We start from the raw sequence: 25,427 nt of genomic DNA on the forward strand, positions 1-25,427 counted from the left end.
CCTAACAAGGAATGTTACTTAGCCGATAACCACAGGCACACAAAAGAGAGGAAAAAAGTGTACTAACAATTGCAGTTTGAAACAATTTTAAATAATATCTTGAACTTATTAGCATGCTCAAATAAAACAGTGGTGAGATACAGCAGCCAAGTGACGACCAGTTAAACCAGACCTCTTCAAGGTTACCTTTATAATGATGCGTAATATTTTAATTATTTCAAATCTTGAATGACATTTTTTCAAGACAAGTTTTTTGGTTATTTGGTCCTAGGCAAACAGAAACCTACTGGTTTTTTTTATTTTTTTATAAAACCATAGTAATGAATGAATTAAAATGCTACAATACAAAGTGATTTTTGGTTACTAACCCACCCAAATAAAAATAATTTATCCACTTGCTATTCGCAAAACAAGTGGATGAATTAAAATACTAAAATAATACTTAAAATAAAAAGTTCAGGGCCTCAAAATACTTATAATTAATTCTAAACTGCAAAAAAGAAAAGAAAAAAAGCCATTTGGATTCTCTAGCTTTGAGACTGCCAGAAAGAGAAACACACCATTTAATCATTCAACCAGCATTAGAACATTATTTTACATGTGCAAAAACCAAAGCATTCTTTAACCTCCTCAAAGACTAAACAAATGCAAAAAATGGAGCAATATTACAGAGAACCGAAACGTTTCTTCTAATATTTGGGATCGAAGGGCATGGGACCCAGCTCTATTTTGACATCTGTGAATTGCCGATTGGGGTCGCGTTCTGATTGGCTCCATTTCTTCGCTCTTTGAGGTCGAGGACGTGGCTGCTGGTGCTTCCTCTGTTGCCGCTGACAATGACCCCAAGCCTTACCCTTCGACCCCGGCACTTCGAAGGGTCGACTGCAAATTTACAAACAGGAAATTGTTTAAAGTTTACCAAAAAGCCTCATGAGTGGTTCACTCATGTGTCAACATGCAGACTCTACTGTTTCTCAGACCTACAGACAGAAAAGCAACAGACACGAACATGGTTATGAACAATTGAACATGCAACCTGTATGTACTAAAAATCATTACAGATGAGAAAATCACCAATCACTGGCTTTATTCTGGTTTCAAGTGCTCACTTTTCAAAATCCAACCAACCGACCCTTTGCTAAACTCCTCATAAACATTGACCATATCTCCCTTAGCAACTGTAGCTATCCACCATGTTTTCAGACAAGCTTTTGCATTTCTCTAATACAAGTCTATATGGACAATCTTTGTGTTTTGATAGTTTACAAAATAATTTTACAGATTTTTTTTTAAATACAATAAATGTTGCTCTTATAATAGTGAAACAATCTAACCATAGAGAACACTATTTTTATTAAAATGAAAACAGAAAAAAATTAATTATGAAATTAATATATAATTTAAAGTTTATAAATAGTTAATAAAGTTAACTCAAAATACTAATAAATATGATTTTATATACAAATGATATAACGAGTAATACAAATAAATACAACTGGCTTGTAGATTTAACTCTGTTGCCTTCATTACCAAATAAACAATTATAACATAACATCAGTATAAGAACACCTACATTTGCCAACTCTGTAGTAGTGCTACTTCCTTAAAGGAACACTCCACCGTTTTTAAAAATAGGGCTTATTCAACTTCTTTCCTACATTTAGATATGTGGGCAAATGCATTTTTGTCATGTGTAGTGTATGCATTGTTTTAGTTTGGCAGGGTCATCGCTAACTTAGCTTAGCATAATGAATGGAATCCTATGTTGCCAGCTAGCATGTCCAGAGTAAAAGTGATCCCAAAAAAACAAAACCCCACCTAATTACTTCTTGTGGCCTGCGTATTCACAACGAGTACAAATTAGGGATGTAAACCAATGACCGTTTGACCGATGGTTGACCGTATCAACGTTAACCAATCAAAGTTGTTGGTTGGTAAAAAAAAAAAAAGTGATCTCTAAATTAGGCTATTATAGACAGTGGACTAAATGCAACTACAGTTAGCCATCTCATTCCAAAATCTTTTTGTGTGAAGTGAACAAATCCCTCACACTCAATTTTTCATAACTCGCATGTTTGTACTTAATAAACCAATAAAAACATTTGGCGCGAGGTCACAGCGTTTGGGTTTGCTCGCTAACAAGGTTTGCAAAAAGTAAACAGGCTAAAACACTCGAGGTTAGAGCCAGGGCAGATGACAGTATGAAGCGTGCATTCCGCATAAGATGGGCTTACATTTGAAAAAATATTACATTTACATTTCAGTAGTAGCACATAAGTTGTTGATCATTATCTTTCTTTATTATTTTTAGCACTACCTCGAACTAAAGCGGAGCTGTCATTTTCTTAAAAGACTAAACCTGTATAGGCTGCGGCAATGCTACAAATGAGCTTTTTACGCTAGACAAATGCCTTTATTTTCAAACGCGATCACCTTGTACCCAAACCATTTCAAAACTAAGTAGCCATTTGTCCTCCGATTACAAACAAGCTCCTCAGCGCCGCGTTTCGCGCTGTAGGGTATTTAAAAAAAGTGACGTGAGTGGAAGGGAGGCGGCAGCGCCGGGACAGTGTGTGTGTGTGTGAGAGAGCGGCAGAGAGATCATAGAGAGATGCGACATAGTTGCAAAATTGCGAAAGTTATTTCAAAAAGCGCAGCATATTTTAAACTAATCGGTTAACCGGTTTCAACCGGCTAATAAGGCTCAGTGGTCGATCAAGAAAATGTTTAGTTTTCGCCATCCCTAGTACTACAAATAGCGATGCAGATTAAGACTAGGCGATTTCCAAGGCAGATATTGACTTATTGACTTAGGGAGTATATTATGGGAAAGCACAGGCAAGGCACTGCTACTTGGGCGCAAAGATATCTATATTGCAATCGCTCAACAGCCAGAGGACGTGAGGATGAGAGCCGTGATATCTCTTTGGCCAAGTAGCAGTGCCTTGCCTATGCTTCCCCATAATATAGTCCCATGTCAATATGTGCCTAGGAAATTGACGTGTCTTAATCTGCATCGCTATTTGTAAGTGTTGTGAATACGTAGACCACAAGAAGTAGTTAGGTGGGGGGTTTTCTGGGATCACTTTTACTCGGGACATGCTAGCTGGCAACATAGGATTCCATTCATTAACATAATTTCATTTACATATCAATTTAGATCATTTAAGTGTTGATATTTACTAAAAAAAGGTACTGCAGTGAATGTGTTGTAAAAACATTAGAAACAAAGCTTAATGAAGAATCTATTCCTGATGGATAAAATCAAGTCATATGCAAAGTATGATATGCAAATTATGTAGGGTCATGTTTATCCACTATCTCCAAAGTTTAGGAAAAAATATGATTTCAAACTATAAAATGGCTTACCTCGGCCCAAAGTATTTTAAGTATGTATCTCCAAATATGTGCCGGTATATGTAGTCGTCCAAATCCTCAAACACATCATCGCTGAGACTGTGATATTCGTCCATTTCCTCAAGGTAATCCTCAACACCGCTAACAAAGTCTGTAAAGAGCATCTGGTCGTGGATGAAAACACCATTATGAAAGAAATTATTGATGAAGCTCTCCAGCTCCCTCCAGTGGTGAAAATGGCCGACTTCTTTCTGCAAATAACTGCGCAGAAGTTCGTTAAACTCATCTGCACGAATGGGGTCCATTGCCTTATTGAACAGACTCATCGACTCCTGATATGCACAGTCAAAAACATCCGAACAACCTTTGAGTGGCGTTTTCTCACCCATGGTGCTGTAGTCCTTCTGATTACCCGGTTTGCGCGTGTTGCGATTTTCGTCAACGGTTGATTTGCGAGGATGTCGGTGTAAAGGTTTCTGAGGCTGCCAATCTTCAGCACGTTTGTTTCCTTGCTCTTGCTGAAACGTTTGATGCCCGGGTTTCCTCTCTTGAGACCTCTTTTCATGGTTGAACACGTTCGAGGCCGAGTCTTTAAAATGCCTGAACGTGGATTTAACAGAGTCTGAAAACTTCCGGAGGTTTTCCTTAACCGCATCTTTGGCCTTCTTGATCTGCTCCTTGTGATGGTGCACAAACTCTTTGGTGGAATTCTTTACAGCATCAAACGTTTCCTTCACCTTTCCCAGCATACCATCCTTGGGAATCTTGGTCTTTACATCCCTGTCACCCTTGGCCCTCTCCTCCTTCGACTCCACGTACAGTCTCTCCCAAAGATCAGAGCGCTGCTGCTCAAACTTTAACTTGTTTTCAAGCTCTTGAAGTCGAGCCTGCAGTTCTTCGGTCTCCGGATCCGTCTTGCCCTCAATGTCCTCATCTTTCTGACTAATTTCCTCTAGTTCCTCCTTCAGTTTGTCTGTTGCCTTCCGCTCTTCATCAAGCTCTTTCCGTAACACCTGAGCCTCGGCCATTAGTGCTTCCCTTTGGCTCATGAAGTTGCGTAATTTTTGTTTCTCCTCCTGCAAATAGCCCTTCAGTCTTTGGTTCTCAGACAGGATTGAGTCGGTCCTGGCTCCACTCTCCTCCAGCTCTTGGATCTTTCCACGCAGGTACCGCAGTTCCTCCCGCAGGGCCGAGAGAGATGCCTCTTCTCGCTCCAAAGAGATTTTAAGGTCCTGGTTCTCCATGGTCAGATCTTTTTCCCGAGACTCCATCTCACTCTTGGTTTGCGTCAGTTGCTCATGTAAATCTTGTCTTTGGGCCTGTGTTTTCAAACAGGAAGCCCAACTGTTAATCTTTTTAATAGTTTATAATAGTTATCTAAAACCATAAGAAAATGTTTTGTTATTTGAAATATTATATATATATATATATATATATATATATATATATATATATATATATATATATATATATATATATAATTTAAGCTATTTCTTATTTTCATTCAGTTTAACTTGATGTGCTAAAATAACAAACTAAAACTGCTATAAAGTTAATAAAAACGATATATAGACATACAAAAAAAAAAACATTAACTTTATTAGTATCTCAATCATCTTAAAATATTACTAACAAAAAAACAGAAAAATTAGTGGTTTGTTGAAGCGAGACAATTTCCAAGGAACCGTTAATGCAGACAGGTTACCTGTAGTTCTTCCTGTTTGACTCGGAGATGCTGGTTTTCTTTTGTTATCTTATCCATGACGCTTGTGAGGGACAGCACCATATCTTGCTTTTCTTCTAGATCTTCCCTTAGATTCTCAACCACTTCCTAAATGCATAGAGACAGGGCCATGAGAATAAACGTCCATTAAAGGAACACGCCGACTTTTTGGGTCTTTAGCTTATTAACGGTATCCCTCAGAGTTAGATAAGTCTATACATACCATTCTCATCTCCTAGCTTCCCATAACTCTGTCTGATGCACCCACCACTAGCCTAGCTTAGCACAAAGACTGGAGATAAATGGCTCTATCTCGGCTTACTGCTCAATAAGTGACTAAATAATGGCAACATTTTCCTATTTACATGTTGTGATCAAGCAGCAACCTCTCGCGATCTCTCTTCAAGCCAATACGGAAGTAATGTAAACTGCAATTCCTCGACTGGCCACTAGGGACAGACTCCAGAAGGGAGCAGAATATCATAGAGCCCCATGTTAAAATTCCCAAATTTACAGCAGAAAAAAACATGTTTACAGCCTGGTACAAATTGTGATTTTGGCCTATACGGCTAATTTTGACCTTCATGACAACTGTGAGGGGGTGATTTTTTTTTATAACTCATTCATTTAGGTTATATAAAGCCTTAAAGTTCTGCATAATTGAGGGCATTGTTACTTTAAGTGACAGGTGGATGGCCATTTATCCGCCGTCTATAGGGCATTTCAGAATGTTTGTAAACAATCGGCACCAAGATACTTCTGGGTGGCAGAATGCGAGCGGCTTCTACTGACAAACTGAAGAGATCAGCCGGCTACTGTAAACAGTTACATAGTTAAGAACATTGTTGTTGATTAAAGTTGAAACTATGACGAAAACATGTTGTGTTTGGTGTGGCGCCGTCAGATATTCAGCAAAAGGTGTAGGATTTTATCGGTTTCATTCAGAAAAAAGTAAATATATCCAGCAAAACCTGTGGGTGAGGAGGCTAAAGCGAGTGGACGTCATCAAAAGTAGCACTACAGAGAAGTATTCTCAAAATGGTCCATCTACAAAATCATAGCAGAGCATAATTATCTTCAGCTGGGGAAATTCGAGACTAATATTGGTAAACTTTAGATCTGTTTTAAAGATCGAACTCATTGCCAGTCACTGCCTGAAGTAAAAGTAGGAAGAGACTGAACTTCTAGGGTGTACTCACACTAGCCAGTTTGGACCGTGCCCGAGTGCGTTTGACTACCAAAGCGCGGTTCGTTTGACTAGTGTGAGTGCTCCGAACCGTGCCCGGGCTCGGCTCGATTAGCCGGCCCTGGCCCGCTTGGAAGAGGTGGGCCAGAGCACGGATCAGTTGGACTCGGGCGCGGTTCACATGCAGTGTGAGCGCTAACCGTGCTGGAGTCCGTAATCAAAGCTGCAAAGTCCTTGCTGCACTTCAGCTGGTACCTTGCAAACCTCATAATACGAGCAGCACGATTACGTGAACATTTTCGCGCCACTAAGGCGACACATCTGTTTAACAACAAGCTGTGAGAGGGCTGTGGACCACCGTGGACCAAACGACACAAAATTATCCACAAAGAAAACAGAGCGATGGACTCCATTGTGTTCAGAGAGCGCCGCTCTTCCTGTTTATCCCGAAACCGTCGCACCATAATGACGTAAGCGTGCTCCGACACGAATGCTGAAACCCGAAACCGTCGCACCATAATGACGTAAGCGTGCTCCGGCACGAATGCCGAAACCCAATGTGAGTGCAGGCCAGCGGGGGAGTGGGGAGGGGGGGACAATCGTACTCGGGCCCGGTTCATGGCAACCGTGCCTAGTGTGAGTACACCCCTAGTGTCATGTAGGCTACTGATCGAATGTCAATGGAAGAAATAGGAAACGCAAAACATAGTTGTAGGCTGATGGATGATTGATGCGTGTACCACACTGGCTTCATCATCACTGCGAGTTTAGTTTGAGTGAATGGCTAACGTTAGCGGAGGAGTGCTAGTCAACAGCGCACTATCCTTTCACCATCAAAAGCTCACGTCTGTGCCATCTGATCCGACTCAGAGCAACAGAAAATTATCATAGCCTTTTTTAGTTAGATAACAGGGAAACAGACCATCTACAATAGTAACATCAAACAGCAACAGTCACGAAAAAAACTACTCAATGGTAGGCTGAGGATCATTTAAAAATTATGGTAGTAGACTAGCGCTACATCTACTGGAGCCAGGTTAGGCATTTCATGTATTGCTATCTCCTGAATTAGTTAATCAGTCCCTCAATAATCATGTTAACTATGTCTTAATCCCAAGCGATTTACTAGCGTCGCCATAGGAATGCTTCGGCTTTTGCCACCCGGACGTACAGTGTTCGAACTATACCGTGGCCTTTGGGGGAGCCCACTTTTCGGTGTGTGTGTGTGTGTGTGGGGGGGGGGGGGGGTGCGCGTGGAAGAGAGGACGTGTATATTCCTTCACACACAGACAAACGGGTCAATCTATTGCTTAATGCATTGCGGAGACTCTTAATATACAATTTACAATCATTGAAGAACATCTTTGATTTTAATGAAGGAAGAAAAAAAACAAGAATTGATAGGTCAAAAAGCCCACAAATAGTCTATAAATAAAGCCGTCTGTCTTTGAGTTCACATGAACGGTTGAAGTTACTCGTCAGGCTACAGAAGAAAACCATAATTCCTCCATTCAGCTAACGTTAGTCTTACTAGGACATTGATAGTCGCGCAGACCTATATCAACCCAGCCGCTACACATAATTGGGGATAACATGCCTTAACACAGAATCGACCACAGAGGCTTGGGGTCAGCTTCCTTTGCTGTTCTTCCAGAAATCCAAGATCAAGAAGTGGATATTCGTTTTTGTTTTTTCTACGAATCTTTGCGTTGACATGTACTTAACATGAGTGGAATTAGCACCGCAGCGCCACCACACCTTGATGGTCATGACAAGAACAGCATGTATAGTTATCTTTATTGAAGTCAATTAGATTTAAATTGCCGTCATGCATGAATTAGTTATATATTTTTTAGCAATTTTACATATAATAATCCACAATGATCACATTACAGAAAACTGAAATTGCACCTCAAAATAACACAGTGTCAATATTTTTGAGACCCCCCAAAATTTTTCAAATCACGTTTTCAGGGGAGCCCATGTCTTATTTAGGGGAGCCGAGCTCCCCCTAGCTCCCCCGTAGTTCGCACCCTGCGGACGTACATTTATTACTGTTGTGACATCATGGTGAATTGTCGTATAGTCATTGCGTCACCTAAGCAGCTCCGCCCACATCCCACCTCTTTGCCCATTTTCTGTTATCCAGGAGTGACACGCGATGACTCGCTGGCAAGATGGCGACCCCCAGCTCGTCTCTACTTTAAGCACAGAACGGCTTATCAGAATCCTATGGGTGACATCACGGACACTACATCCATATTTTTTTACAGTCTATGTTCAGAACGGCTTATCGGAATCCTATGGGTGACATCACGGACAGTAAGTCTATATTTTTTTTTACAGTCTATGGTTGTGATGTGTATAGTTAAATCGTGTATTAAGACTGATGGAAAATGAAAAGTTGCGATTTTCTAGACCGATATGGGTAGGAACTATTCTCTCATTCCTGCGTAATGATCAAGGAACTTTGCTCTCTGTACCAAAGGTGGATCGGCGCAATATTACGCAGGGGCTGAAAATAGTCTCCAGCATGCTCTCTGTGCAAGCAGGTTGTCACACTGGTTAAGTTGACGGAAGTTTGACTATTTTCAGGTGCTGCGTAATATCATTGCGCCAATGCACCCATGGTACGGAAGCAAGTTCCTTGATTATTACTCAGGAATGAGAGAATAGTTCCTAGCCACATCGGTCTAGAAAATCGCCACTTTTCATTTTTCATCGGTCTTACAGTACATGATGTTACTATACACATCACAGTGTGTACATAGGTTAGTGCAAATGTTAGTGTAATGTTGTCACTTATTGAGCAGTAGGATAGATGGAGCTGTTTACCTCAGTCTTTGTGCTAGGCTAGCGGTGGGTGCGTCAGACAGAGTAATGGCACGCACTGAGCGGAGATGAGAATGATATGAATGGACTTATCTAACTCTCGGGGATACGGTGAATAAGTTAAAGTCGGCGTGTTCCTTTAAAATCTATTCTATTGATCAAAAGTTTGGGGTCTGTAAAAATTTGAACATGTTTTTAACAGGTAACCAAGGATGCTTTTTTTTGGGAACAAAAAATACAGTAAAAACAGTATTGTGGGATATTACTGACATTTAAAATTGTCTTTTCTAATGTAACATTTCTAAATGTAATTAATTCCTGTGATGCAAAGTTTTCAGCATCATTACTGCAGTCTTCAGTGTTACATGATCCTTTAGAAATCATTCTAATACGTTCAAAAGAACAGAATATATTTTAAATAGAAATCTTTGTAAATAGAAAAACTTCATACAACATTATATTTTATAATGCTTGACTAGAAAAAAAAAAAAAAAAAGGTCTGATTTAGAAAAAAACTTAAAATTACAATTAAATATGTTAAAAAGAGCCAGGTAATTTAAAGAGTTTTTCTATGGAGCTTTACATGCAAGATATAGACCTCTTTACTTAAGGGGAAAATATTAAAGCTCATACAGAAGTCAGATAAAGGACACTAAGTCTCAGCATACATAGCTGAATCAGATGAGCAGAAAAATAGTCCTATACTGCACAATTATTTGCTTACATGGGCTATTCCCTTTGTACGCATTCATAATCTTTTTAAATAAACAAAATTACTGGTAAATAAAACAACCTTAGTATCACTATTTAGTATCAATACTTTTTGATAATATCGTTATACTGATATTATCAGCAGAAATGCTATAGGATGATGAATGCTGAAACAAAGTTCACCATTGAGACAAACATGAGAAAACAGTAAACACAGAGCTGTAATCGATTAGAAAATTGGATTCAAACTAGTAAATAACTTTTGCTCATCACTATGCAATGTCTTAACGTCATTAACCCTCTACGGATCTTAGGCACAAAACTGTCCAAAAGCATTTTTTTATTTATTTTTAAAAATACTTCCCTTAATCTGAGTGGTACAAGACTTGGCTACTTTTTCTAAGTTTGTCACCTGAACATAAAAAAAAAATACATTGACTTGATTTTACAATGTTAAGTGGTTGAAAAAAAAACTCCTTAATTGGGCCTTCGTGGACAAAAATGTCCACCCATAGGAATCAATGGGAATTTAATAGATTTCAGAGCTTTTTCATTTTTATTTGTCCAAAAAAAAAAAAAAATCCAACACAATGATGATCATTCATACACAGAAATGAAGGTGTGAGTCTGTACAACATTCTGTATGTGGCAAACACTCACACATGCATGCACACACACACACACACACACACACACGATATCCTACTTTGTCATTTTCTTATTGCATGGTTAGATTTTTCTAAGCATGTTTTGGCATATTTTTATAGTCTAAAACAACAAAAATTTTTTTTTTTTTTTTTTATTTACAATTTTAACTTGTGATAAAATGTAAAATTTAAGAGGTTAAATTCGTTAAAACATTGGTTTATAGAGTTCAGCCTTCATGCAGCTATGCATATTGCAGCCATTGGGTACTATTATTGCCATCTAGTGGCTACTGAAAATTATTAATTTTATACCAACATAGGTCACCAGATGTCACCAAAGTCATCACATTTTTAGGGTTTGGCTCTCTGAACATACTGGAATTGTTTGTTTCACTAAAATTAAGTTACTAATAAATATATAAAAATAAATATATAAAATAGATATGTTTTACATAAAAATGGTACTTTTAGTGGTAAATAAATTCAAAAATTCAAAAAAAAAAAAAAAACTGCATCAATGGATAGTTTTTATATTATTGAAGATATTGATATAACATTTATTTAAAAACATTTTTTGAGGTCACACCTCAGACCCCCGTGGACAAAAGTGTCCACTAAGGACCAATTAAGGGCAGTTAAGTGAAGGTCTTTTGAGGTTAATGTCAGCTTAAGTCTTGCTGCATTTGGTGTTATTGTCTTCTTTTATAGGTCCCATGGCATGAAATATTTATTTTATGAGGTTTTTCAACATTAATATGAGTTCCCCTAGCCTCAATATTGTCCCCAAGTGGCTAGAAATTTTGATTGGTGTGAACCGAGTTCTGGCTCTCTTTCTCTGCCTTTGAGAAAATGAGAGCTCAGACGAGCTGATTCTGAATTCTCCTGTTATGACGTCATACCAGGAAAGGTTAGCGCCCCTTCCTCTGCTTTGCCCACCCAGAGAATTATTAGAGAATAGATTCAGTTAATCAGTCGCGATTTCAGCAGGCTTTACGATTGATTTGACAACACCGCCAAAAACAGTGAGTAAGAGTGTTCATTAGTGCCTGATCTGGGATCAGTGATTTCTGATGTGTAGCTAATCATTCAAGTTCACACAGACTTTCTTTTTAAATCGTAAAAAGAAATGTGTTCATAATCATTAAACTAACCATAAATCATAAAAATACTCACATCAAGAAGAAACACATCAATAAGTGTACATTATTGTATGTATTTTAATATTTAGTGTCTTTAAATCACCTTTTAAAGGGTTACTTTAGCGATTAGCATATGGCTTTCTATCAGTAGAAACTCTGGAGTATATTTGAATGATCGTGCTTCTCCCCCTCATATCCCCCTGAGACGAGAGATTTATGCATTTTATTTCTGGAAAAATTACTCCGGTGATTCAAATATCGTCAATTTGCATCATCTCTAAAAAAAATTGGCCAGAGGCTAAAGTCTACAGCCAGCAGAGGGAGCTATTTCCGCATGTTTTTAACTCGCACATGGGGGATGGGGTCGCACTCACAGCTCAGCTCGGCTCAGGCATTCATGGAAACAGAGCGAAAAGTACAGCAAAGTAGGTGTTTTAACTTCTCAAATTAATTCCTATTAAAAGTTAAGCTTCCAAAGGCATGAACTGTAAACGTGCCAGCCTCACGCGCGATCCGAGCCACGCGGAAAACGCGTGCATGCTTCAAATAGAAGAGACGCCTATTTTTCACGCGACGCGAGCGTGTTGGAAGCGTTTCTAGGCAAAACAGCATAGGAAAAGATGTTTATATGCCATTTTGACACAAATACATATTAATAAATGACATTTTCATGTTTGAAAGTCTTTAGGTTAACATAAATGCAGATATAGGCCTACTTGTAATAATAAAAAACAAGATAATTATCGATTTTGAAATATTAAACCTGTTAATACAGAACGAAATATTCTGTAGTCTATTTTGCCGTCAATACCATATATATGTATGGTCAATAGGCTACTGCCGACGTTGTCTTTGCTGTATCAATAGGCAATATATTTATATTTAACATGAAGTATAGGGCTTCCCAGCAGCAGCAGCGCTGCGTCAGACACGCTTCTGGTGTGCAATGACAGAGAAAACGCCAGGCAGCCGCCCCGCGGCTGACACGCAGCAGAAACGCCAGGCTTGCAGTGTGTCTCCGGCCTTACTCCTGCTGCGTTTGTGACTCTCACTCAGTGGCTAAATCAAATTATATTGAACAGACAAGTTCAGTTTTTAATTGTAGTGTCTGTTCTCTAACTGAATTGATTTTATGAAGATGAACGCGGTGGTGGGAAAGTGATGTGGTGGCTTTGGGAGTGGCCTCACAGGGCAGCAAAAAGCATTCTGGGAATTGTTGTCTTTCATCCCCATGAGACAAAAATACATTTTCTGTCTTTTCTCAGTCTAGAAGGCACCAAATTTAAAAATAATTTAACATTTCTAGTACAATAATGATCCAGTTTAAATACAGATTCATCTTCCCACCGCTGAAGTACCCCATTAAGACAGTGATCATGTGCGTTTAGCACCATCACTCAACAACAGCTTTTTATGTGACTTTTTCCTCTGTAAAATTAGGTATCGGCAACAGCTAGGTAGAAACGTTGATAGTTTTAGAAACGTTGATAAAGCGTCATCAATTCATAGCTAAACTGAACTTATTTGGACAGTGACGTTAAAAGTGTGTGGTTTTAATAGGGGCTCTTGTAACAACTAGTGATCGACCGATATTGATTTTTTTTTATAACCAATGCCGATTATTTGCATGTTTATGTGCCGATAACAGATATATAGAACTGATATTTACTTATGGCGTTATTTCTGTTTTTTACAATTACAGCAACAGCACTGAACTGAGCTTTTTAAACCCTGTAATTTTTGCAGTTTCACTCCCTTACATACAGAACAAAAGACATTTACATCAATAAATAGTCTGATTTTTTTTTTTAATACAGTGCAAAGTCTTTTTAACATTAATGCTGTTTTACCTTTTTATTTATAAATAGGCCTACAGCCATATTAACAACAGGCAAAATGCACTTATAAAGTCTAATGTTTTCAAATGGAGAACATAAATTAGAGTTGAGTCTATCAACTCCCCATAACTATGAGCATAAATATAAGCATTCATTTTAAACATTCGTTTTAAAAGGTTTATGTGTTTAATAGACTAAAGAGTGAATATTCTCTGGATTATGCAAACATTGTAAAAGCTGATGTATTCGCTGGTTTGTTTATTTTTCTTAAAGAGTCAATCTCATCTAGTACGGTATCAAAATAAATGTTTGTATCAGTCCATGAAATCCTGATGACAGCGCTGTTTTCATCTCTGCGTTTAACTTGCGGAAATAGGCATAATAATTGATTTTCACGGAGCTGTAATTAATTCGATGTTTATTATAAAACAACAAATTGTTATATAATGTTAAATGTCATATAGCAGACGTTAATATAATTTAAGGAGTTTTAAACGAGTCGGTCTTGTTTACATGTACAGTGACTAGCCTATATGCTGGAACAACAACTCGGTTAGAGAACGGCTGAACGAGTTTGAAAGAGTTTGAAAGAGTTTGGTGCTTATATTTCCAACATGCTCTCATTCGTGGCATAATAATAATTAATTTTCACGGAGCTGTAATTAATTAGATGTTTATTATATAAATGTTATAAATAATATAATTTAAGGAGTTTTAAACGAGTCGGCCTTGTTTTAATATGGTGACTAGCCTATGCTGGAGCAACAACTCGGTGAGAGAACGGCTGTCAGGATCTGGGTTGCTTCTCTGTTTCCCCTCATTCATACATCCACACTCTGTCACACACTCGTTGACACACCCGTCTCTCTCACTCCCCAGCGCACACACATACTGTCATGTGTCACACTCTGTCTTCACCTGTTGTTCATCACCATCTGCACTCTCGCTGCTTTGTGCCCACACCTGTGTCGTGTCTTGTCTAATTACTTAGTCTACTTCTGGTGTTTGTTCTCTCTGTTCTGTGTCGGAGTATTGTTCAAGTGATGTGAGTAACGCTCTCTCTTTGTGTCAACTGTACATCTTACCTGTGTCTTGTCTTGTGAAGCAGCGCTCGCCCTATTGTCTCCCGTTGCCCGCCCTGGCTAACCTCACCTGTGGAATTATCCGCTCTGCTGCCGTCATCTGGGGTCCCTCTCACTGAGAGAAGTTTTCTGTTTGTTATTAGCACTTGTGGCAGATGATCCACGGAGGAGCTGTCTTCCTGAGAGCACCGTTTTGAGTTATATTTCTAAGCTGTCTGTCTATAGACTGTTTTTGGACATTAAAGACATTGCATTATATCACCTTTGCTTTTGGATCCTTCTTCCTTGTGACAGAATACTCCGACCACACTATGGATCCAGCGAAGGGGGAATCATTTTTTTCTGCTGTAGAGATTCAAGGAGTGATGCTGGGTCGTCATGAGGAGGAGTTATCTGCTGCCAGAGATGCGGTGGACCGTTTGGCCGCACAGGTTAATGATCTGTCCGTTCGCCTCCTTCATGCACACCAAGAATCCCCTGTTGTTCAGCATCCTTCGTCTCTTCCTGAACCCCGTGTGAACAATCCTCCATGTTATGCAGGTGAGCCGACAGAGTGTAGAGCCTTTTTGACTCAGTGTGAGGTGGCTTTTTCCCTGCAACCACAGACCTATGCGGAGGATCGTTCCCGCATCGCCTATGTGATATCTTTACTGACTGGGCGTGCTCGTGAGTGGGGAACCTCCATGTGGGAGGCTGGGAGTCCCTGTTGTCACTGTTTTGACCTCTTTAAGGAGGAGATGATCAAGGTATTCGACCAATCGGTCTTCGGACAGGAGGCGTCGCGTCTTCTCACCACGATCCGCCAGGGGAGGAGAACAGTGGCGGATTTCGCGATTGAGTTTCGCACCCTGTCTACCACAGCTGAGTGGAACGAGCCCGCTCTGGTCGCACGCTTCCTGGAGGGTCTGAATGTGGGTCTGAAGGAGGAGATTTATGCTCGCGGTTCACCGTCCCAGCTCGACCAACTGATAGAACTGGCAATTCGCCTGGATAGATGCTTTGAGCAACGGCGTCGGGCTCGCGCCGGTTCCACCACTCTTCGCGACTCTTCTATGCCTGTTACTGCTAGACCTGATCCTGAACCCATGCAGTTGGGTAGTATTCGTCTTCTGCCAGAGGAGAAACAACGCCGCATCTCCAACAGACTCTGTCTGTATTGCGGCACGGCTGGCCACTTCGCAGCATCTTGCCCAGTAAAAGCCAGAGCTCGCCAGTAGACAGAGGAGTACTGGCGAGCGCGACTGTTACGTCCTCTCCATCAGGTTCCTGTACCACCCTGCCCGCCGTCCTTCGTTGGGCCGGTTCTACCATCTCCTGCCCCGCATTGATCGACTCAGGGGCGGAAGGGAACTTTATCGACGAGAGATGGGCTCGGAAGCATAACATCCCTCTGGTGGACTTAAAGGGGAACACCACCGTCTTTGCCCTGGATGGTAGTATGCTTTCTAATGTCCACCGTGTCACCAGTCCGGTGAGTCTTACAGTCTCAGGGAACCATCAAGAGACTATGTCCTTTCTTATTTTTCAGTCCCCTTATACCCCCATTGTGTTAGGCCATCCCTGGCTAGTCCGGCATAATCCTCATATTGACTGGGCCAAGAATACCATTTTGTCTTGGAGTCTATCATGCCATGTCAATTGTTTGGTGTCTGCTACTCCTGTGGTCTCCTCTGTGTCTGTTTTTCAGGAGGAGCCTGGTGATCTGACTGGGGTTCCGGAGGAGTACCACGATCTGCGGGCGGTCTTCAGTCGTTCCCGGGCCGTTTCTCTCCCGCCTCACCGCCCTTACGATTGTAGCATCGATCTCCTACCTGGCACCACGCCACCCCGCGGTAGATTATATTCTCTTTCGGCGCCCGAACGAGAGGCTTTAGAGAGATATCTCTCCGAGTCGCTCGACGCTGGGATTATTGTCCCATCCTCTTCGCCAGCTGGTGCTGGTTTCTTCTTTGTTAAAAAGAAGGATGGATCCTTGCGCCCTTGCATCGATTATAGGGGGTTGAACGACATAACGGTCAAGAACCGCTATCCCTTGCCCCTTATGTCGTCAGCTTTCGAGATCTTGCAGGGCGCAAAGATCTTTACCAAGTTGGACCTGCGTAACGCGTACCACCTTGTTCGCATTAAGCAAGGTGACGAGTGGAAGACCGCGTTTAACACTCCTATTGGTCACTTTGAATATCGTGTCCTTCCTTTCGGGCTGGTCAACGCTCCCGCGGTATTTCAGGCGTTGGTCAACGATGTCTTGCGCGACATGTTAAATGTCTTCGTATTCGTGTATCTGGACGACATCCTTATTTTCTCACCCTCACTCGAAGTACACATTCAACACGTTCGTCGGGTCTTACAACGACTACTCGAGAACCGTCTGTTCGTTAAATCAGAGAAGTGCGTTTTTCATTCTCAATCGGTCACCTTCCTTGGATCGGTGGTCTCGGCTGAGGGGATCAGCATGGATCCCGAGAAGGTGCGGGCGGTTCTCGATTGGCCCGTTCCGGATTCTCGAGTGGCTCTCCAGCGATTTTTAGGTTTCGCGAATTTTTATAGACGGTTCATCCGTAACTTTAGTCAGGTTGCCGCACCCCTATCTGCCCTCACCTCGACTAAGTCTCAGTTTGTTTGGTCAGAGATGGCACAAGACTCATTCGATCGACTCAAGAGGCTGTTCACCTCCGCGCCCATTTTAGTCACCCCGGATCCTGAGAGACAATTCATAGTCGAGGTCGATGCCTCCGATGTAGGGGTTGGGGCTATTTTATCGCAACGTTCCGCTTTGGATAACAGGGTTCATCCGTGCGCCTTTTTTTCCCATCGCCTTTCTCCGGCGGAGCATAATTATGATGTGGGTAATCGGGAGCTTTTAGCTATTCGGTTAGCATTGGGGGAGTGGCGGCACTGGTTGGAGGGAGCCAGTGTTCCATTTATCGTTTGGACTGACCACCGGAACCTCGAATACATCCGTTCCGCCAAGAGACTTAATGCCCGTCAGGCCCGTTGGGCTTTATTCTTTGGTCGTTTTGATTTTTCCATCTCCTTTAGGCCAGGTTCTAAGAACATTAAGCCCGATGCCCTCTCGCGACTGTTTGGCTCCACAGAAGCAGCTTCGACCAATGAGGTAATCGTACCTCCGCATTGCGTGGTCGGAGCTGCCGTCTGGGGGGTGGAGCGGACGGTGAAGAGGGCTCTCGCGCTCACGGTCAACCCCCCTCGCGCCCCGACCGGAACGCTATTTGTTCCCACGACCGCTCGTTCATCCGTCCTCCAGTGGGGCCACACCTCTAAATTAGTCGCCCATCCTGGTGTTAGGGGGACTTTGGCTACTATTCGTCGGAGATTTTGGTGGCCCACTAGAGAACGTGATATCCGTCGATTTGTTGCGTCTTGTCCTGTCTGTGCCCAAACTAAGTCGAGCAATGCCCCACCTGCGGGTCTCCTCCGACCACTTCCCATTCCGTCACGCCCTTGGTCGCACATTGCTTTAGATTTCGTAACCGGTCTTCCATTATCCGCCGGTAACACGGTTATTCTCACTATAGTCGACCGTTTTTCCAAGGCTGCGCATTTCGTTCCTCTTCCTAAAATACCGTCCGCCCTAGAGACCGCGCAGGTAATGGTAGATCACGTATTTAAGATTCATGGTCTTCCTTCGGACATTGTGTCTGACAGAGGGCCTCAATTCGCCTCTCAGTTCTGGAGGGAGTTCTGCCGACTGATTGGGGCATCCCCCAGTCTGTCATCAGGATTCCATCCCCAGACCAATGGTCAAGCCGAACGGACCAACCAGATTCTCGAACGGATGCTGCGCAGTTTGACTTCACAGAGCCCAGCATCCTGGTGCAACCAGTTAGCCTGGGCCGAATATGCCCATAACTCGCTACCCTCGTCCGCCACTGGGTTATCCCCATTTGAGAGCTGTCTGGGTTACCAACCTCCACTTTTTGCGTCGCAGGAGTCTGAGACTTCCGTGCCATCCGTACAGGCTTTTATCCAGAGGTGCAAGCGTACTTGGAGGAGGGTGAGATCTGCGTTATGTCGTACTAGAGCGCGCACTCGTAGAGCGGCTAATCGTCGTCGGGTTAGGGCCCCTCGTTACGTTTGCGGGCAGAAGGTGTGGCTCTCCACCCAGAATCTACCGATACACGAGGGTTCTAAGAAACTTATGCCCCGTTTCGTTGGTCCATTTGCTATTGTAAAGGTCCTCAGTCCGGTTGCAGTCAGACTAAAATTATCTCGTCAGTTACGTCGGGTGCACCCTGTTTTTCACGTGTCCTGTATCAAGCCTGTCATTCGCGTTCCCACCCGTCCCGCCCCTCCTCCTCCTCTCAACGAGGTGGATTCCATTTACAGAGTTCGTAAGCTGCTTGATGTTCGTCCTCGGGGGCGTGGCCACCAGTTCCTGGTGGACTGGGAGGGCTACGGTCCTGAGGAGAGGCGGTGGATTCCGGCTCGGGACGTCCTGGATCGCTCGCTCATCGAGGATTTCTATCGGTCCCGCCAGGCCTCTTCCTTAGGAGCGCCAGGGGGCGCTCGTTGAGGGAGGGGTACTGTCAGGATCTGGGTTGCTTCTCTGTTTCCCCTCATTCATACATCCACACTCTGTCACACACTCGTTGACACACCCGTCTCTCTCACTCCCCAGCGCACACACATACTGTCATGTGTCACACTCTGTCTTCACCTGTTGTTCATCACCATCTGCACTCTCGCTGCTTTGTGCCCACACCTGTGTCGTGTCTTGTCTAATTACTTAGTCTACTTCTGGTGTTTGTTCTCTCTGTTCTGTGTCGGAGTATTGTTCAAGTGATGTGAGTAACGCTCTCTCTTTGTGTCAACTGTACATCTTACCTGTGTCTTGTCTTGTGAAGCAGCGCTCGCCCTATTGTCTCCCGTTGCCCGCCCTGGCTAACCTCACCTGTGGAATTATCCGCTCTGCTGCCGTCATCTGGGGTCCCTCTCACTGAGAGAAGTTTTCTGTTTGTTATTAGCACTTGTGGCAGATGATCCACGGAGGAGCTGTCTTCCTGAGAGCACCGTTTTGAGTTATATTTCTAAGCTGTCTGTCTATAGACTGTTTTTGGACATTAAAGACATTGCATTATATCACCTTTGCTTTTGGATCCTTCTTCCTTGTGACAACGGCTGAATGCGACTGAGAATAAACACAAAGAGAGTAATAAGTTTGGTGCTTTTATTTCCAACATGCTCTCATTCATGGCTGTTTTATTTGATTAATTTGAAGTTGCATCTTTATTGTGACATGATGACGGATTACCTGACTGACTCCGTCAGTGAGTTCGTCTCTAGCGCCAAGTTTAAACTACCTATACATATCAACATCTTATTTGAGGTCATCTCAATTTTGCATTACTGTTATGTTGAACAAAGTTGATTAATTAAGGGATGCAGGTTATTTTACCTCTGAACACCGCTGTTGATAATGTGTTTACTAGAAGCACGCAACTCGGCCGTCGTCATTATGGCCCCGCCCACCGACTCTATACACGATGTGATTGGCCCGGCAAGAGTTAGGGGAATACAGCTCAGAAGGGTATTGAGAGTTGCTAGACGACACTTGCGGGCAGATTAAATTTGCTGCCGCTAGGGTGCGTCTAGATTTCTAGGCTAGGGAAAATGCTTAAATATCGGGAAAAATATCGGGAATCCGATATATCAGTCGATCCCTAGTAACAACTGCAATTTTTTTCTTATTTCTGACCCTGTTTTGATTTAAAGTAAATGGAGTTGAGGAGTCGATTCCATAGACTCCTACAGTGGGAGTCGGGAATCGGAGTCGACTCCAAAAAACCTGGAATCGAACACCCCTATGCGTCTCTCTCTCTGTTTTGACTGGCAGTGCTACAGCTGCTGCTGCTCGCGCCTCGCTAAACCACGCCCCCTCCGCACGTAATCTCATTTCAAATGCAAAGATGTCAGCCAATCACAACAGTGGGTCTTTTCACTGACGTCTCACAGCAGACAAGCCCCTTGAAACAGAGCATTCAAGAAAGGGCTAATATCAGAATAGAAAAAATGCCTTTTATTTCTGAAGTATGACATTTTTTGATGTAAAAAAAACCCACTAACAATATAAATACACCTCAGGAAACATAAAATAATTGTAAAAAAAATCCATGCCATGGGACCTTTAAAGTGTTTTGACTGCTTTTACTCTTTTATGGAAGTAAAATAATGACAAACTGCTTGCCTGTATATAGTATGCTTCATCAATAAGGTGTATACTGACTGATTTAGGTCTTTTTATATCACTGTTAGCCCGTTAAGCCAGTGTTTTCATGTTCAGCTTTTTAAAATGTCCTGCAACAGGAGGAATTTGAGGGAAACCCCAGCACTGCAGCACAATGTTACACAAGCCATGATATAAAGAAACAAAGTAACGGAGAGCAATATAGTTCTTTTTTCAGATCCAATAATTATTCTGCATTGGGGTAATAACAAGTTATCTCCTTTGTGGTGAAGATTGCTGCTTACATGTATTCAGGAAAAAGTATGAATACTTTGAATTAAACCTAAATGCAGATATTTGTGTCTTAATCAGCTTTTCTGCATGTATACTGGCCCTGATAATCATAGCATATTCTCACTGCTTGCTCCATTTCTAAATCAGTTTTTGTGAGTGAGTGAATGAATGGCTCTTCCTGTTGCTTTGGTATTCATCAGCGCCCGCTTGCACCACCTGCTGATTAGATGACTAACAGCAGATGAAGAATATGCATCGGTATTCTACTGCTATTCCTGCAGTTCTCAAATGTGCAATGTTGAGTATTCTGCTGAATTTGAGCCACTAATTTTGTCAAAGTGAATTTGTAAAGTAAAATAAAATGGACTGAAAATAAGCTGTTGAATATCATAGGTGGTGTTTTTAAATAGAAAATGAAGGCATAAATTAAGTCTGGAAACTAAATTGTAAGCACTGTTAATTAGTGATCGACCGATATTGATTATTTTTTTACCAATAACGATTATTTGCATGTTTATGTGCCCGATATATAGCCAATATTTATTTATCGTTATTTCTATTTTTCACCTTTATAGCAACAGCAGTGAACTGAACAAAATTATTTATTTAGCACTTTTTAAACACTGTAATATTTGCAAATTCACTTCTTACATATTCTATATCAATTATATATCAATAAATAGAGTCTGAGAGCGTTCAATTGAAAAAAAAATACACCAAAAAGTCACTAAAACTGTCTTTAGAACAATACTGTTGTTGCTTTTTTTATTTATAACAACAGGCAAAATAAATGTACAAAGTCTAATGTTTTCAAATGGAGAACATAGTGACTGGTGAGTCTATCAACTCCCCATAAATAGGAGCATAAATATAAGCATTTGTTATAATTTGTATTTGTTAAAACTACAGTTTTAAAAGGTTGATGTGTTGTTTAAAGAGTGAAGAGAACTGAACACGCTGGAATATCCTCTGGAATACTCCAACATTGTCAGAAAAAGAAACAAAACCCTAAACACATCATCGCTATTACAGAGTCCATCTCATCTGACACGTTATCAGAATTATTAATAATGTTTTTGACAGTCTAGATAATTAAATATCTGCTATGCGTAGAACTTCTCTCGAGGAGATAGGCCTAATAATTCATTTCCACAGAGCTGTCATTATTTAGAAGTTTATTATATAAATGTTATATAGCAGACGTTAATATAATTTAAGGAGTTAAATGAGTGCATCTTGTTAAAAGTTATATAAGGTGACTATGCTGGAGCATCAAGTTGAACAGCTGACCTCGACTTCACAAGATGCACATAAACTGAGAGATTCAGCGCTTTTATTTCCAACATGCTCTCATTCATGACAGTTTTATTTAATTCATGTAAACTTAAGTCTTTATTGGGACATGTCGGATTAGGTGACTGTGAGTTTTTCTCTTTTTTTTGTAGCTCCAAGTTTATACTACATAACATGCATAGCCTCTTATTTTATCTTATTTGTGCATATCTCACTTGTGCAGTACTGGCTGTTATGTTAAATAAAGTTTATTAATTAGGGGTGCAAGTTATTTTAACTTTGAACACTGTTGTTGACTCATCTCCCTTCAGACACAGGGCTTTAATGCAATTTTCAAAACGTCCACAAGATGGCGCCATTTATATGTGAATCCAATATTACAAAAGCGATATATATGGGAAAATGCTTAAATATTGGTTGATCACTACTATTAATTCAATGCATTTTTTTTATTAGTGCAATTCAACATCCTTTTTTTATTTTAAATACAATTGTCATTATTTTACTTCCATACTTCCTAGGATAAAATAAGTCTTTAAATCTGCAGTCTTTCTCAGGCTCAGTGAATGGACTGTGAAAGGCAGATCTTACTTACAATGTCCAGTTCTCTCTTACATGGCACTTCCAGTTCATTTATGCAGATTTTTTCCACAATTCTCTGCCTCTCCTGAATCTGCACTGTGCCTGGAACACAAACAAACACAAACACAAACACACACACACACACAATATGATATCAATACTTTACATTGAAAAAATTAAAGTCACAGACACAGACAATTGCACGACAGGTATGATTCAGTTTACGGAACTTTTTTTATTCATTTCTATGGTATCTGCTCTATGGAATAGCTCTCGCAGTAATTTACGCAATAAACTTGAATCTAATCTAATCTAATTTGAACAAGCCTATTGTCTTGTAGACTAAAAGCAGCCTATAGCAGTACGAAATGTAACTTGCTCATTGTAGATGCATTTTTGGAGTTGTACTTTTTATTGTGATTGTATTATACATTTATTTATGAAAATCGATTGGGTCACTTGCAGTTATTCGAAAATGTCCTTTTTCGAATTGCCTGAAAAAACACCTCATGAGAGCGTCAAAACTTTTTTGTGATATATGGGAGTTTTTGCGAAATTGACAAGTTTCCATTGGGCGCATTTTCAATTCCCAATTTTAATTTGCGCAATTTTAAGGGTAATGGAAACGCGGCTAGTCACACGCAGTGATTTTCAGTCGCAAATGCGAGCCCTGCGAACTCATCGGGTCTACACGATTCACACTAATGACATGTTTTGATTTAAAACGGCGAATTTCGCGGAAAAGCAACTAGTTAGATGACATGATGGGAATAAAACAGACATCAGGATGAGGTCCCTGCTCACCGTAGAAGTGCCCGAAGCCCATGCTGATGGCGATGAGCAACGCTAACAGGATGCATTTGTTCAGAGTGCCGCTGACATGGCCCTGATCTTGCAGAGCAGTGTGGGCGTCTGGATGGGCTTGTATCTCCTCAACAACCTGATGGAGAATCAAACATGCATAATTTCAGAACATGGCATAGTTTTTTATGTTTTTTTTTTTTTCTTTTCTTTTCTTTTCTTTTTCTGACTAATATAAATGAGGTGGTGTGGAAAATGCAACAGAATTAGGGGTGTAACAGTCCTCTGTATATATATATAAAAAAAGTAAACTGTACCATTCTCTTCCCACGGTTCGGCACACATTTGCGCTATTAGTCAGTCTCAAAAATGTCAAACCATATATCATATGGTTTGGTGAAAAAAAACAATGCATAAAACATAGAGTTCCACTAATGTATTGTTCCAATGGATATGCTCTGTGTGTTTCACAGTACGTGTCCAATCAACTGTTAGTATGCAGTATGAGTAGCATTAAATTGGGGTCCAATTCTCACTATTAACTAGTTGTTTATTAGCATGCATATTACTAGGATATTGGCTGTTTATAAAGCACATATTAATGCCTTATTCTGCATGACCATATTCTGCATCCCTTAAACCAACCCAATACCTATATTTAACAACTACCTTAATAACTATTAATAAGCAGTAATTAAGTATATTGAGGCAAAAGTCATATTAACTAGTTAGTTAATAGTCAGAATTGGACCCTAAACTAAAGTATGACCATAGCATGTAGACGTAACATCACCATTCCAGTCTCCACAGATAATGCACAGGGCATGGCGAACGACAAAAAAAGCAGAATGAAGAATGTCTGACATTGCAGTGTTTACAATAAACTGAAACTGGCAGAGGAAATTATATTAAAGGGGTATTTCAGCGCTGGGTAGATTAATCTGTTTTTAAACTGGGTCAGAAATGTGAAATTATTTTTGAATTTGGTGCTTTCTAGACTGAGAAAAGACAAACAAATAATTTTTGTCTCATAGGGATGAAAGACAACAATTCCCAGAATGCTTCGCTGCCCTATGAGGCCAGTCCCAAAGCCACCGCTGAGGGAATGTCACAGCACAGACGCAGCAGGAGTCAGATTACATTCACCGTGATGAATGAGCTGAATGAGATCTTGTGATGAGAGCTGAGGTAAACGCGTCTGTGCTCGCGGCATACATTCACAGCACATGTCCAGTCTGGAGCGGTTTTACCCATGCCTTTGGAAGAGTAACTTTTAAAGAAATTTATTTGAGAAGTTAAAACACTTACATTGCTCAGCATAGCTCCGTTTACATGAATGCCTGCAGTTGCGATCTGAGCTGTGAGTGCGATCTCCCACCCCCCATGTGCGGGTTGAAAGCATGCAGAAATAGCTCCTTCTGCTGGCTGTAGTCTTTAGCCTCTGGCCAAAAATAAACTAAACTGAAATTTGTTGCAAAATTGAAAACGATAATAAAATAAAAGCTAATTTAAAAATGCAAAACTATAATATAATTGGCACCCACCATTAAAAATCTGTGGAGGTTTTTTTCTGCGACTATCCGACTTTTACAATTTTGGCCGACTAAGCCTCTTCTAGTCAACTGACGTTTAGTTGACTATTGGGGGGGCAGCCCTACAATCAATCAATCAATCAATCACCTTTATTTATATAGCGCTTTTACAATGACGATTGTTTCAAAGCAGCTTCACAGTGTTAAACAGGACAATATTGCAACA

At 40.9% G+C, this 25,427-nt stretch overlaps 1 protein-coding gene across 4 annotated transcripts in view; it reads right to left on the reverse strand.

The window, feature by feature from the left end:
• Positions 1 to 426: 426 nt before the first annotated feature.
• The window catches only part of ccpg1 (cell cycle progression 1), a 46,847-nt gene continuing 21,846 nt past the window's right edge, over positions 427 to 25,427 (reverse strand). For 3 of the 4 annotated variants that reach the window (XM_067419816.1, XM_067419815.1, XM_067419817.1), the window contains 5 exons: positions 23,673 to 23,808; positions 22,882 to 22,970; positions 5,063 to 5,188; positions 3,370 to 4,676; positions 427 to 882 (listed from right to left, as the gene is read on the reverse strand). In XM_067419816.1, the coding sequence (XP_067275917.1) occupies positions 690 to 882; positions 3,370 to 4,676; positions 5,063 to 5,188; positions 22,882 to 22,970; positions 23,673 to 23,808 (1,851 nt within the window). In that variant the 3' untranslated portion in view covers positions 427 to 689. Of the gene's footprint in view, positions 981 to 3,369; positions 4,677 to 5,062; positions 5,189 to 22,881; positions 22,971 to 23,672; positions 23,809 to 25,427 lie in introns of all 4 variants that reach the window. The other variant, XM_067419818.1, reaches the window with a different exon arrangement.

The sequence above is a fragment of the Pseudorasbora parva genome, chromosome 16, assembly GCF_024679245.1.
Source record: "Pseudorasbora parva isolate DD20220531a chromosome 16, ASM2467924v1, whole genome shotgun sequence".
NCBI lineage: Eukaryota > Metazoa > Chordata > Actinopteri > Cypriniformes > Gobionidae > Pseudorasbora > Pseudorasbora parva.